Source organism: Pipistrellus kuhlii, unplaced genomic scaffold (genome assembly GCF_014108245.1).
Source record: "Pipistrellus kuhlii isolate mPipKuh1 unplaced genomic scaffold, mPipKuh1.p scaffold_m20_p_39, whole genome shotgun sequence".
Classification (NCBI taxonomy): Eukaryota; Metazoa; Chordata; class Mammalia; order Chiroptera; family Vespertilionidae; genus Pipistrellus; species Pipistrellus kuhlii.
Window position 1 is genome coordinate 1,471,108 of NW_023425539.1, and position 14,661 is coordinate 1,485,768.

At 43.0% G+C, this 14,661-nt stretch overlaps 1 protein-coding gene across 2 annotated transcripts in view; it reads left to right on the plus strand.

Moving 5' to 3' along the window:
* PITPNA (phosphatidylinositol transfer protein alpha) overlaps positions 1–14,661 on the plus strand; it is a 38,398-nt gene that overhangs the window by 19,564 nt on the left and 4,173 nt on the right. For both annotated transcript variants that reach the window (XM_036408655.2, XM_045571029.1), the window contains exons 5-10: positions 131–138; positions 1,115–1,189; positions 2,390–2,473; positions 4,209–4,286; positions 4,426–4,536; positions 5,658–5,780. In XM_036408655.2, the coding sequence (XP_036264548.1) occupies positions 131–138; positions 1,115–1,189; positions 2,390–2,473; positions 4,209–4,286; positions 4,426–4,536; positions 5,658–5,780 (479 nt within the window). The remainder of the gene's footprint in view (positions 1–130; positions 139–1,114; positions 1,190–2,389; positions 2,474–4,208; positions 4,287–4,425; positions 4,537–5,657; positions 5,781–14,661) is intronic.

Consider the following 14,661-nt stretch of genomic DNA (forward strand, 5'->3'; position numbering starts at 1 on the left):
AGGGTGATTGTGGATAAGCCCCAGGGAATGGAGAACTCTGCTATTGTGATTTCTGGGGCTGAGGGTCAGATATTCATTCATCCTCATTAAACTTTTTCTCTCTTCTTTCCATGTCCTTGCCTTGGAACAGTTATTACAGTAAGTATTTTCCAGGGAGGGGGGGTCAGGGGGGGAGGGTGGAATTGTAGATGATTTCTAAGAAAGAAGAAATGAAAATGTAACTGCACTGGAGGTTACTAGGTATTCCTCTTTCTCTTGAATGACTTTTGGAGTTGTTGAGGCTTAATCCTTTCAGTCCTAAGAAAGAACCTGTTAATTGGCAAAGAAGCCTCTTTCTTTAAGCTGCCTTGGCATGTGGCTTTATAAGGTGCAAGGTGCAGCAGTCAGGACCATGGCGTCCTAGCTCTGCTATCACATGTTCAGAAGGAACCAAGGCTCTTAACTGCTCGCGCCAGGTCATGCCTTTCAGGTCTGCACAGACTTCGGTTCAGCTGACCTGAGTGGGGCTTCCCATGGCCATCTATTGGCCCTAGTGAGCCCTGGCCCCTAGCACAATTGTGAAGGCAGCAGGGTTTCTCTTCCACGCCCATCCCCTGTTCATTGCCCCGTCTCCCCACCTGCCAGTCTCCTCCTCCAGTGCCTTATCCCTGTTGGTCACCATAGGCAGTTCTTGGGAACCCAATCCCTGCCAAGGAATTAATGGCCTACTGTGTTCCTCCTTTGCGTAGTTCTAATTTTGAAAAAGCACTAAGGGAAGAAGATAGTAATTAGCATGAAGAGTTCATTTGCTGAGAAGAGAACTATGGACCTCAGCAAAAGGTTGGCTAGGGGGGAACGGGGTAGTGATGAACATTTTTGTGGGTTAGGAAGTCTTCCTCTGTTCTTCCCACACTACCAATTATTAGCACCTGTGCATAAGGTAGTCATCTATAATTTACTACAGACCTTGTTGGCTGTGGTGAGGATTAAGTGAGATAATGCATGCCTCGCATGCTGTGGGCTCCAAGTAAAATTAGCTGATATTATAAGGCAGAGGTTGGAATCTTTGATCCAATAATCTTTAATTTTCAACTTTGAGCCTAGTGACCATGAGGTATTTTCCCCCCCTTTCCAGAATGAGTACATGAAAGAAGACTTTCTGATTAAAATTGAAACCTGGCACAAGCCCGATCTTGGCCACCTGGAGAATGTAAGTAGCACTTCCCCAGAGCTCCAGCAGCTCCCAGGCTTCAGGGCAGAGTACTGAGACTCTGCCCTGTGGCTTGTCCATCCATGCCAGGGGGTCTGCTCTGTGCTTTCCTTTTCCTGGCCTGCTGGGTACCGGCCTCTGCCTAGACCTGTCCTACCAGCATGGGGTTGCTCTGTCTCTGATTTGCAAAATATGATCTCTAAGGCTCCTTATAGGGCCTTTTCATTGTATTGGGATTGATCTAAAATGCAACTTCTGGTACAGGGGAGCTATATTTTTAAAACATCAGGATTATAGCCTCATAGAGTACAATTTCCCAGTAACTCCTCAAATTTAAAATGCATCCATCCTTTACCCCAGCAATTCTACATCTAGGAATTTATCATACAGTTATGTTAACACATGCGTGAAATAACTTATATTCAGGAAGATTCATTGTAGCATTCTTTGTGTAGTCAAAGATTAAAAACCAATAAAAGAGCCCACCAGTAGAACACTTAAATAAATTCTGGTTCAGCCTTATAGTGGTATATTTTGCAAACATTATGAAGAACCAATAGAGAGAAAAAAGAACCAATAGGGAAAAATCTTCAAGGTATATTGTTCATTGTTTAAGAAAGCAGGATGCAAAACGGTGTGTATTATGTGCTACCATTTGTATTAAAAGAAAGATCTTCACACCTGGATGTTTGTAAGTGCATAGAATCTGGTAGCAGTGGTGTGAACTCTGGAGAGGACTGGGAGATAAAACAAGACAAAGAATTACTCTGTATCATATCTTTTTGTACATTTTGAATTTGTATCATAATTTCATATCATGTATATGTACAACCTGTTTGAATTAATTTATTAAAAGCATCCAAATAAACAGTATATGGCTAAGCAGGCAATATTTCTGCGAGTGTTTTATCGTCTTTACAAAGAGGGAACATGCAGAGATAATATAGGTACTATGGGGAGCCCCGAGAGTGTTGGCCTGCTGAGGTGGTCCTTAGGCTGAAAAATCAGAGCATTAGTCCTCAAATGTGTGCGCACTTAAAATTCATCTTCCCATTCCTTTGAATAATTTTCTTTGTAATTCTTTACCCATAGAAATCTCACATCTCTAGCTTTGGGAATAGCTGTTTGTAGTGTCTCTTCTGGGTGAAGGGTGCTTTATAGCTGACAAAAACTACACAGAGGTGCTCCTTGTTCCTGCAGGTGCATAAACTGGAGGCTGAGACATGGAAACATGTGGAAACCGTGTATATAGATATTGCAGATCGAAGCCAAGTACTTAGCAAGGTAGGAACTCTTAGGGATGTGGGTAGCCTTTGAGTGTCAGAGAAATCGGGGAACCAGACCCAATGTGGCTAAATGGGAAGTTCTCTCTTGGGTATTACTTGTTTTATTTTTAAAATTAGTATTAGGAATTTCCTTGTCTAGACCTGGGAACACCACCAGGGAAATAGTGGCCCAGATGTGTGTGTCCTGTTTGGCCTGGAAGAATGATCACTGGACAGTGTGGGTACTATTGGTAGTCCTGTGGTTGATTTGCCCTGCTGAAATGACACTTAGCCTGAAACTAGTTCTCAAATTTATTTTCCAACCCAGGAATTAAGAAACATTTAGTGCCTGCCTGTTGTGTTTGGATTATTCTGTTTTGTGTGTTCCATGCAAGGAATGTTCCAGATATGTGAAAAGACAAGTCCCCTGCCCTCAACTGGTTGATAGTTGCTTCTCAGAGTAACAAACATGGCAGCAGGTGCTTAGCAAAGGACGGTCCACTGCTTGACCATGCAGGTGGAGAGCGAGGGACCTGGCCTGCCCTGCTCACTGCTGTGCTCACAGGAGGTATTTGTTCCAGAAAGGAAAGGTAGTTCTCCCTCACTCAGTACTCTTCCTGCCTGATGGGCCTGATGGAATCAGGGAACAGGAATTTGAATATTATTTGCTCTCCATATCCCAGGGGGAGATATATATATAGCAAGGTAAATATATCGTAAGTGTGCAGCTTGATGGATTTTCTAAAAGTGAACATGCATACACAAATATTTCTCAAACAGAAATACTAGCAAAGAGTATGACTCTTCAAGTATTTTGTCAACTCTGATTGTTTCATGTAAATGGAGGGAAGCAGAGGTAGGGAAAAGAGATATTTTTAAAGCATACATAAATAATCTGCTTAGCTTTGGGAAATATTTTATGACTGTATGTATGTTTGTGATTTGTTAATGTCATTATTTTTGTTAGATAGTTACTCTGAGTTTGCTTTACATGAGCCCACAGTCAATGCAGAGGAACAGCCAGAGATTAAGCTTTTATTATGGTTAACGCACAGCATTGACTGCATTCTGCATCAGTGAAGTGAAACTGACAAAAATACACGAGGATACTATAATTGAACATTTTATGTTTGATACATTGAACATTTCTAATAATGATTTTATTAAAACAAGACAGTGTAAAAAGAAAAGAAAGAAAAGAAAAGAAACAAGCCAGAGTTCAGCTTCTATCTCAGGAATGATAGCCAGTTGTTCTTAGCTCTGGCTGTGTTTTTTAGAGTCACCTCCAGAGATAAAAAACAAAACAAAACAAAAAATAACCTTACCTTCAAATATTCTTATTCATTGGGTTTTAGGTGGAGTAGCTCAGAAATCTTTATTTTTAAAAAGCTGTTCCTGGTAATTTGGATGCTCACCCCTGGTTGAAAATCCATTTTAGACAGTGGAATGCATGCCTGCTCAAACAGTCTGGTGACACTTTGATGTGGTAGAACTGAATACAAACCCTGACAGAGAAGGCCACCAGAACACTCCTCTGAGGCAAATGTAATAGTTCTATATCCTGTTTATAATATTTTCCCATATTTTCTGTGCACCATTAGTATTAAGATTGGCATGAAGTGTACTTTGATGGAAAATCTGATCCCTCTCTTCCTCCCTTTATCTTCCTATCTCTCTCTCCCTGTCTCTTTCTTCCTCCTTTCCTCCATCTCTACTTTCTTCCCTCCCCCAACTCCAATTCTACCATTTCTCAGGATTACAAGGCAGAGGAAGACCCAGCCAAATTTAAATCTCAGAAAACAGGCCGAGGACCCTTGGGCCCCAATTGGAAGGTGCAGTTCACATCCTCACCACCAGGGGGATGGACCCAGTGTGGGTGGGCCTCTCCCAATGGCTGGGGCTGGGCTAAGGGAGAGCCAGAGGTCAGTCCTGTTAGTTACCTGCCTGCCTGTGGATGTGTTTCTAATACAGCAAGAAATTTTAAATCAGAAAGACTGCCCGTACATGTGTGCATACAAACTGGTTACTGTCAAGTTCAAGTGGTGGGGCCTGCAGAACAAAGTGGAAAACTTTATACATAAGGTAAGTGACCAGGTGAGGCCTTCCCAGTTTTATGGGTTGGTGAGGGGTGTTTTGCCCAAGAGAAGATCATACAACCCATGTGACTTGTATCCTAGGTTAGATGACATTCAAATATTTCAGTTTGATTTCTCAGACCCCCATGTATCCTTATACTTAACTATCTCACAGTTTAATGCTGTCCATCCAAGGGCACCACATGTGACAGGGAAGGAAACTGAGGCAAAAAAGAAAGAAAGAAAAGGAAACAGGAAGAGGCTTGCTATGATTGAAACACAAACAAAACTCAGTCTCTGTTTTTCTTGAAGCCAAAAGGCAAGAGGCACTGTGAGCCAAATTATCCAGTGCCCTGAATTACTGAACTAGGCAAATGTAAGGAGTTTTTATAGCCCTTTTTCTCCCATCCAAGTACTAACCAGGCCTGACCCTGCTTAGCTTCCAAGATCAGACGAGGTCAGGCGCGTTCGGGTGGTATGGCCGTAGACTATAGCCCTTTTTTCTGATGTGTTAGAGCCTCACTCTTGCGCTGTATTTTAGAGCTGCTGTTGGCCAGTTTTAACCTGGCTTTAGTCTTCAGAGACAAGAAGGAAACTTGGCACAGTTGTTTTGGGGCCTTGGCTTAACTGTGAGCTCATGGGTTGCTGTCTAGGTAGCATTTTGGGCACAGGGCCCAGCTGTGAGTTAGACACCCATTTTTTCCTGGGGGCCCCCTCCCACTCAAAGCCATACCTTTTAGACTTGTGAAAGCAAAAGCCACTCACCCTGAAGCCAGCCAGGCATCACTTCTCCCCCACCTCCCCATTAAAGTGTGGGTATTGGCCCGGCCGGGTGGCCCAATGGTAAGGTGTCTACTCTTGAACCAAGAGGTCACTGGTTCGATTTCTGGTCAGGACACATACCTGGATTGTGGGCTCAATCCCCAGTAGGGGGTATGCAGGAGGCAGCTGATGGATGTTTTTCTCTCCTGCTCCCTTCCCCCCTCTAAAAATCAATAAAAACATTTTTTTTAAAGAATGGTTAAAAAAACTAAAAAATAAAGTGTGGATATTGGCTTGGAGATTATGGGGAGCTACAACAGTGGCCTTCACCTTTTGGGTTCTAACTAGGTTCCCTCCTTTTTATAGCAAGAGAAGCGTCTGTTTACAAACTTCCACCGGCAGCTGTTCTGTTGGCTGGATAAGTGGGTTGAGCTGACCATGGACGACATTCGAAGGATGGAAGAAGAGACGAAGAGACAGCTAGACGAGGTAAGTGAACGCCCATAGGATACTGGGCTCTCGACTACACGTGAAGGGGACTGTCGTGCTGGAACAGTTCACTGAGGGCACTGATCTGTAGTTCTAGGAATGTGTCTGCTGTGGGCAAGGCCTAATGCCAGGCATTCTGGGAACTATAAGGAAAACAGCCTGTGCTCTTGAATTTGCACTCTAGTTGAGGTCTTGGCATATGCAGGGAGACAAATATGGCAGGACGTGCTGAATGCCAAATGAGTAATACAGTCCCTGCAGTGGTTCTTCAGAGCCAGGTGGGGGGATCGTGCTGGGCTCCAGATGGAGGTGACCCTGGAGGAGGCAGGCTGATTGTGAATACCACACACATGACCCACAGAGGACACAACAGCACACACAGAATTAACTGCTCCGTGGGAGCCTGAAGATCTAACGTCTGGAGATGCTGCCTGCAAGGCTCACTCTGAGATCATCGTAAATAACATTACGTACTCACTGAGTAAGGCACTGTTCTGAGGGCGTTTATGTACACCGTCTCCTGTGAGCCTCACAACACCCATGAGTAGGCACCACTCTGATCCCCACCCTCAGATAAGAAGCTGGAGGTTCTGAGAGTTCAACGTGCCCAGGGTCACACAGCCTGCTGGTGATAAGGTCAGCATTAGAGCCATCGCTCCTAATCACTCTGCCTCTTCTCCTCCCTCTAAATGCCATTTGGGCCCCTCCTTCTTGCTTGGGGCTAAAAATAAGGGAGAAAGTTCTTTTTTCATAAAATCTTCCATCCATTTCTCTCTTTTTGCCTTGGGTGGGTTGGCACAGAGCCTGGGTGTCTGGCAGACTTTGCTTTGCGTGGCCTTGGCTGGCTCTCCAGCAGGTCTTTGGGTGAGACCAGGCCTGGGTTCTTGGTGCCCCATACTGCCCGGCCCAGAAGCCTTCCCTCCTCTGGGGCCCCCAGGGGAGTTGTCTTAACTCCAGGGTGACACTTCCTGGGCTGACTCACAGGTTGCGTGGCACGCTGAGTTAGTTCCTGTTGAGGCAGATGTTTCGGTTATTCATTCAGCTACATTTGGCAGGAAGTGGTAGGATTTTGGACACAATTTCTGATTGGCGAAAGATGTTCAGGAGTGGTAAAATTTAACATCCAGGGCTCTGACCATTCTGACTATATAAGAGAGCCTGAGTTTTTTTGTCACCCTAGTCCTGACAACAAGAAAAGAAAAAGTTACTAATGGATCACAGAGCCTTCAGGGCTTTCGTCTGGAGCTTCAGCCACCCGCTGACTAACAAATGCCAGCCTGACACACGCAGGCTCAGGGAAGTGTTTGCAGGCTGCCTTTTGCTGTGGGCAGAATTTGAATTCTTGGACCTGGAAGAACTTGCCAGAGGATCTACTGCATCTGCCTCCTTCAGATCTGAACTTTGAGAGCCTTCTCATTAGGGAGTTCTTTTTTAACTCCCACCCCTGTCTTTGCATGTTTCTTCATTCTCTGGAGAGCTGTGCCAAAAGCTTGGATGACCCCTCTCCTCCAGGATGGCTACAAATACAGGGATCCCTGTTTGGAATTGGAATTTTAAAAATAGTTTGCAGAGAAAGAGAAAGCAAAGCCAAATCCATGTTACTGTATAACATATTTTGACCTTGTTAGCAACTGTACAATACCTTTTTTATTTACTTTAAAATATGTATTGATTTTATGAAGGGAAAGGGAGAGACAGAAACAGTGAGAGAGAATCATTGATGGGCTGCCTCTTGTGTGCCCCCCCCCCGGGGGACGAGCCCCAGCCTGGGCGTGTGCCCTGACTGGGAACTGACCAGCAACCTTTAGTGCAGAGAGTGACACTCAACCAGCTGAGCCGCTCAGGCCAGGGCTTTTTATAATCTAAAAACATTTCTTTAATTGACGAGAGAGAGAAAGAGAGAGGGGGAAGAAGGAGAGAGGGAGGGGAACAGGGAAAGAAGTGGAGAGAAAAGAGAAAATAACAAAATATCAATCGACTGTCTCCCGCTTGAACCCTGACCAGGGGATCAAACCCTTCACCTTTGGTGTATGGAATGAGGCTCCAACCAACTGAGCCACAGCTCCAAGGATTTTTTCCCCAGTGATTTTTAGAGAGAATGAAAGAAACATCAATGTGAGAGAGACATTGATTGGTTGCCTCTTGTATGTGTATGCGCCTGGACTGGGGATAGGGATCGAACCTGCAACCCAGGTAACGTGTGCTTGAATGGGAATTAAACCTGTGATCTTTCATTGCACTAATCATTGAGACAACCAATCAGGGTGCTATGTTTTGTGGGGTTTTTTTTAAATATATTTTTATTGATTTCAGAGAAGGGAGAGAGAGAGAGAGAGAGAGAGAAACATCAGTGATGAGAGATAATCATTGATTGGCTGCCTCCTTCATGCCCCCTACTGGGGATTAAGCCCACAACCCTTCAGTCTGCAGGCTGATGCTCTATCCACTGGGCAAAACCAGCTAGGGTTTTGGTTTTTTAAAGTACTTTTTCTTTTTTCCTACATGCATTATCTTCCTTTTCTAAAGCTATAGTTTTTTGTTTTTGTATTTGGTTTTTGAGGTGTCTCGGCTCCAAAAAATAGTCTTTGTTCCCTAATAGCTCCTTTTTCTTGTTAAACTCTGTGTTTTTCATTAGGGACTTTCCTCAAATGACTGGTGGTCCTTGGCCGCATTTAAGAATGAAGCTGAATAGTATTGTGAGTCTACTGTGCACTTTGGGCAACTAATTATCAAATGAATTATGTGACCGTAACACATTTTATTTTTTTAAAATATATTTTATTGATTTTTTACAGAGAGGAAGAGAGAGGGATAGAGAGTTAGAAACATTGATGAGAGAGAATCATCTATCAGCTGCCTCTTGCACACCCCCTACTGGGGATGTGCCCGCAAGCAAGGTACATGCCCAGCCAAGGGCACATGCCCAGGTTGATCCCCAGTGGGAGCGTGCAGGAGGCAGCTAACCACTGCTTTAACTTTAGTCTCTGTTGTACCCATCATTCTTGGATGAGGCTCAAGAATTTGAGAAATGAGGGATCAAGAGATTAGTCCTTTGCCCTAAAAAGAAAAATGTCAAGAAATGTGTCCCTGAAGGAAAGTGATCTTTTCTCTACCTCTTCACTTCTCTCCATATATCCCTGCCTCTCTCCCTTTTTTCTCCCTCTCCCCTCCTCTTTCTCTCTTAAGAGACTCGTAATCATGAAAGTGGGAAGAGGACCTTAAAGGTCATTTAGTCCAATTATATGTCTAATGCTGAGTCCTCTCCACAACCTCCCACCAGCTTTGTTTGATCACCTCCTGCATCTGTGGGGATTTTTCTATGGGAAACTCACTATCTCCTAAACACAGTGGTAATAAAAACTTTTTTTAATTGTTATGGCTTATTGCTTTAAGTCTTTATTATTTTTTTTAATATATTTTATTGATTTTTACAGAGAGGGAGGGAGAGGGATAGAGAGCTAGAAACATCGATGAGAGAGAGAGACATTGATCAGCTGCCTCCTGCACACCCCTCCTGGGGAAGTGCCTGCAACCAAAGTACTTGCCCTTGACCGGAATCGAGCCTGGGACCCTTCAGTCCGCAGGCCGACGCTCTCCAAACCAGTGGATAGATAAAAACATTTTTATTATTACTAGCAACTAGCATTTATTGTAGTCTCACTGTTTGGCTATCATGTGTAGTAAGAGTTTTGCATGTATTATGTCATCAAATCTTCATGGCAACCTATGCCATGGGTACTATTTATAACATAGATAGAGAAACTGAGACTCAAAGAAGTGAAGGATACCCTCTAGTTCACTGAACCAGCTGCCTCCTTTAGCCATTAATTCTGTAGCTACTGAGCCTGGGAGAGGAAAACTCATTTTAAAATTTTAAAGAAAATTTGTTTCCCTATTTACTAGACTATCTAGAACATTTACTGAAAAACACTAAAGATTCTGTGTACATGATTAAGATTCTGCTGAGGGCCCTGGCCGGTGTGGTTCAGTTGGTTAGAGCATCGTCCCATGGACCAAAGGGTCACAGGTTCAATTCCTGCTTAGGGTACATACCGAGGTTGTAGGTTTAATCCTCAGTCAGGCCATGTACAGGAGGCAACGAATAGATATTTCTCTCTCACATCAGTTTCTCTCTCTTTCTCTCTCTCTCACTTCCTTCATCTCTAATCAATGAAAACATACTCTTGGGTGAGGAAAACATACTCAGTTGGTTAGAGCATCATCTTGATAAACTAAGGTTGCGGGTTCAATCTGGGTCAGGGCACACATAAGAATTAACCAGTGGCCCTAGCTGGTTTGGCTCAGTGGATAGAGCATCGGCCTGCAGACTGAAGAGTCCCAAGTTCAATTCTAGTCAAGGGCACATGCCTGAGTCGCAGTCTTGATCCCCAGTAGGGGGCGTGCAGGAGACAGCCAGTTGGTGATTCTCTCTCCTCATTGATGTTTCTATCTCTCTCTCCCTCTCCCTTCCTCTCTGAAATCAATAAAAAAATAAATCTTTAAATCAACCAATGAATGCATAAATAAGTGGAACAATAAACTGATGTTTCTCTCTTAGTCCCTTCCTCTCTTTCTAAAATCAATAAGTAATTTTTTTAATTACTAAAAACAACAATAGATTCTGCCACAATTTCCCCCCAGCCCTCCTGTGGGCCTTTCTAAGTCCTTGTGGGCTCCATGAGTCTTCTGATCCCTCCATTATCCTTCCTTTCTGGACTTGGTCCTTCTGGTCCACCTTGGGGACTGTCTCTGAGCCTCCCTGTAGCCCGTCTCCCAATTCATGTGCTTGCATGTGAGTGTGTCTGTCCCTTTCACATCGCCTGAATCTTAGTGCAGAGGCCCTTGCTTCATCATATGGCTTTTGACTGAAGGACCACCATCAGTTTTAGATTTTAAGTCTTAAACTCTGGATTGCTTACCCAGAGAATATATGAGTCCCTATGCAGTGAAGTGCCTGCAGAACACTACATCTAGTTTCCAGTTTGGAATTGTGGTAAATACAGGGTGGGGCAAAAGTAGGTTTATAGTTGTTCATGTGGCAAATAATACACTTAATAATACAAGAATCTCTATGTTTCATGTATCACAGCTACAATCTACTCACAACTGTAAACCTTCTTTTGCCCCATCCTGAATAAGTTCTGAGGGTTAGGCTGATAAAGGAAACCACTTGGTACCTAGCTCACCTGCCGGCCATGGAAGATTAGAATCTGAGACGCCCATGGTGTCTATAGGAGGCCGAACTAGGACTTTGAGGCTGAGGGATCCCTACATGTGGAAGACGATGCTGTACTTTGGAACTTAAATTTCCTCTGACCTGCTTGGCAATGGTTGACCCCAGGGCAGACCACCCAGAACATTCCACAGCATCTTGAAATATGAGAGTAGCATTATTTCCTTTTAAAATGCAGTTTCATTTTTCAATATTAAGGTAATATATAGGCATTGAATATTTTTGTGAAAAGTAGAAAGAAAAAAATACCATTGTTCTTGCAGTATTTAAAGACAACCACTGGAAACATTCCTGCATTTCTAAGTTTTTCTACACATTTTAAAAATTTTTTATTAGATCAGTTTGTTGTTCCATTTATTTGTGCATACATTGGTTGATTCTTGTATGTGCCCTGACTAGGGATTGAACTCACAACCTTGGTGTATTGGGATGACATGCCAACCAAGCTACCAGCTTAGGGATTTCTACACACTTATTTAGCCATGATTGTATTGCATGTGCCTGGGGGTTATCTTAGCTTTTTTTCTGAACATTATAACGAAGCATTTTTCCATTAAAAAAACTTGTTAACATACATCCTTCTGACTACAACATACATGTTACTCTGTTCCTGTGTTGGATTTTCCTTCATGTTGTTTACAGGTTCTCATGTTGTGAATAATGCTGGGATGAACATTTTTGTGCTTTTTTTTTTTTTTTGTAATTAAGATTATTTCCTCAGAATAAATTCCTACAAATGGAATTACAGAATCTAAGACTCTTGCTATTTATTGTCAACTTGCTTTCCCAAAGGGCTGAATCTATTTATAGGGAGACTTTCTAAATAGGTTCTAAAAACAATTTCACATGTGCCTCATATCTGTGTTCCTTCGGGAATGCTAACTGGCTCGTGGTTACTTTTCAGTCTCTTAAACTGACATGTGTGTTTTTTAAACTAGCTTTGTTTTTTAACAACTTTTTATTTTGATATAAGTGTAATATTCTCATGCCAGTTATAAGAAATAAGAGAATTCTGTTTCTTCCAATGGCAGTATCTTGCAAAACTATAGTGCAACATCACAAAAATGTTATTATTTTTTTTAGGTCAAAAGAATGTTTCATAATGTTTAAAGCAATTTTCAAAAGATCTAGAAAATATTTAAAAATACAAGTTCAAAAAAAAAAAAAATAGAAGTTCATATAAGTAAATAAAATAAAGTCCCTTTCCTCCAACCCCTGGCTTCATTCCTAAAGTAAACCACTGTAAAGGGGGGGGAGGGAACAAGTAGAAGTTTCTATTTTCATGTTTCTCAACTCTGTGTGTGTGTGTGTGTGTGTGTGTGTGTGTGTGTGTGTAGTACAGTGGCTTGATCCAAGGAATACTACAAACTTCAGATAAAATCTCTCATGTCGCCCTAACTGGTTTGGCTCAGTGGATAGAGCGTCAGCCAACAGACTCAAGGGTCCTGGGTTCGATTCTGGTCAAGGCCATGTACCTTGGTTGCGAGCACATCCCCAATAGGGGTGTGCAGGAAGCAGCTGATCAATGTTTCTCTCTTATTAATGTTTCTAACTCTCTATCCCTCTCCCTTCCTCTCTGTAAAAAATCAATAATATATATATATATTTTTTAAAATCTCTCATGTCACTTAGGCCCTAGGAAACACAAAATAAGCATTCTTAAGGCATATAAAGGCCTAAGTGACCATTATGACCAATCACTATGATGATGCATTGACCACCAGGGGGCAGACGCTCAGTGCACTCCACAGGTGGAGCAATGCTCAGCCAAAAGCTGGGCTCATGGCTGACGAGTGCTGTGGCAGCGGCAGGCAGTGGAAGCTGGCGGTGAGGAGCCAGGGGTCCTGGGCTGCAAGATCCCCGGACTGCGAGAGGGATGTCTGACTGCCAGCTAAGCCAGCAGACAGACATCCCCCAAGCGGTCCCAGACTGCGAGAGGGCGTAGGCCGGGCTGGACACCCCTAGTGCACGAATGTAGTGCACTGGTCCTCTAGTAAGAATGAAATAATGCACTTTTATTGCAGTGGCACCCTGCTGGGGCACCTTGTCTCTGAGAGTAGGGGAAACTATCAGGTTCCCTGATGGGAAGTTGCATCTTATTTCTTTTTTTATTTTTTTATTTTATTGATTTTTTTTTTGCCCCCCTCCCTCCCTCCTTATTTCAAGCAGTAGGAAAACAGGGCCTGGCTTTGTGTTAGCATTGAACTTTCAGGCTATACAGGGACCTAGGTGAGGCCCAAGGGACTTTGCTCCCATGATAAATTACGTATCTCTCTGATTATTGAAAATATATGTGATCTTTAATGAGCTGACATTTAATAAGCATGTTTTTGTTTTATTTATTGATTTCAGAGTGGAAAGGAGAAGGAGAGATCGAAACATCAATGATAAGAGAGTACCATTGATTGGCTGCCTCCTGCATGCCCTATACTGAGGATTAAGCTCACAACCCGGGCATGTGCCCTGACTAGAATCAAACTGTGACCTCCTGGTTCATAGGTCAATACTTACCGTATTTTTCGGACCATAAGACGCACTTTTTTCCCCCCAGAAGTGGGGGGGAAAAGTCCCTGTGTCTTATGGTCCAAATATAGCCTACACATATACTTTTTAAAAAAAGTTTTTTTACTTGCCCGGCTCTGTGTGGTCTCTGTGTGCTTGCCCGGCTCTAAAATGGTTCTAAATGCTGCTGTTTACTTTACAGGGTTGATTACATATGTTTATGACTGTGATGTTGGGTTTTAATGCACATAAAATATTTTAGGACACTATTTGTTTCAGAATCTTTTTTTCTTCATTTCCCTTCTCTAAAAACTGGTGCGTCTTATGGTCCAGTGCGTCTTATGGTCCGAAAAATACGGTAACCACTGAGCATGCTGGCCAGGCCACATTTTTGGTTTTTTTAAACTTTTTAAATAATTTCAGACTTCTAGAAAATGGCAAGAATACAATACTTCTTTATCCAAAGACTCCATTCCTTTATTTTTTAAAAATATATTTTATTGATTTTGTACAGAGAGGAAGGGAGCGAGATAGAGAGCTATTGTAGAAACATCAATGAGAGAGAATCATCGACCAGCTGCCTATTGCACACCCCTTACTGGGGATATGCCCGCAACCAAGGCACATGCCCTTGACCGGAATCGAACCCGAGTCCCTTCAGTCCCCAAGCCGACACTCTATCCATTGAGCCAAACCGGTTTCGGCAAGCCTCCATTCCTTTAAAGCAGGAGTGGGAACATCTGGTCATATTAGGCCCATGAAATCATGTGGTCTTGCCCTGGCAAGGTATTAACAATGAGTTAAGATGTTTGACCAAATATAGCAGGCTCATTTTTTTAATGTTTTCATTGATTTTAATTTTAATTTTAGAGAGTGAGAAAGGAAGAGGGTTGGAGAAATAGAAACATTGCTAAGCGAGAAACATCAGTTGGCTGCCTCCTGCATGCTCCCCCACTGAGGATCGAGCCCACAACCCTGGCATGTGCCCTGACTGGGAACCAAACCGGTGACCTCTCAGTTCATGCTCAACCACTGAGCCACAGCGGCCAGGCTTGTTTTTAAGTTGATAATTTTGTATGGCCTGCGAATGATACTATAAACATCCAAATGGCCCTCGGCAGAAAAAGGGCCACCCCTGCTTAAAAG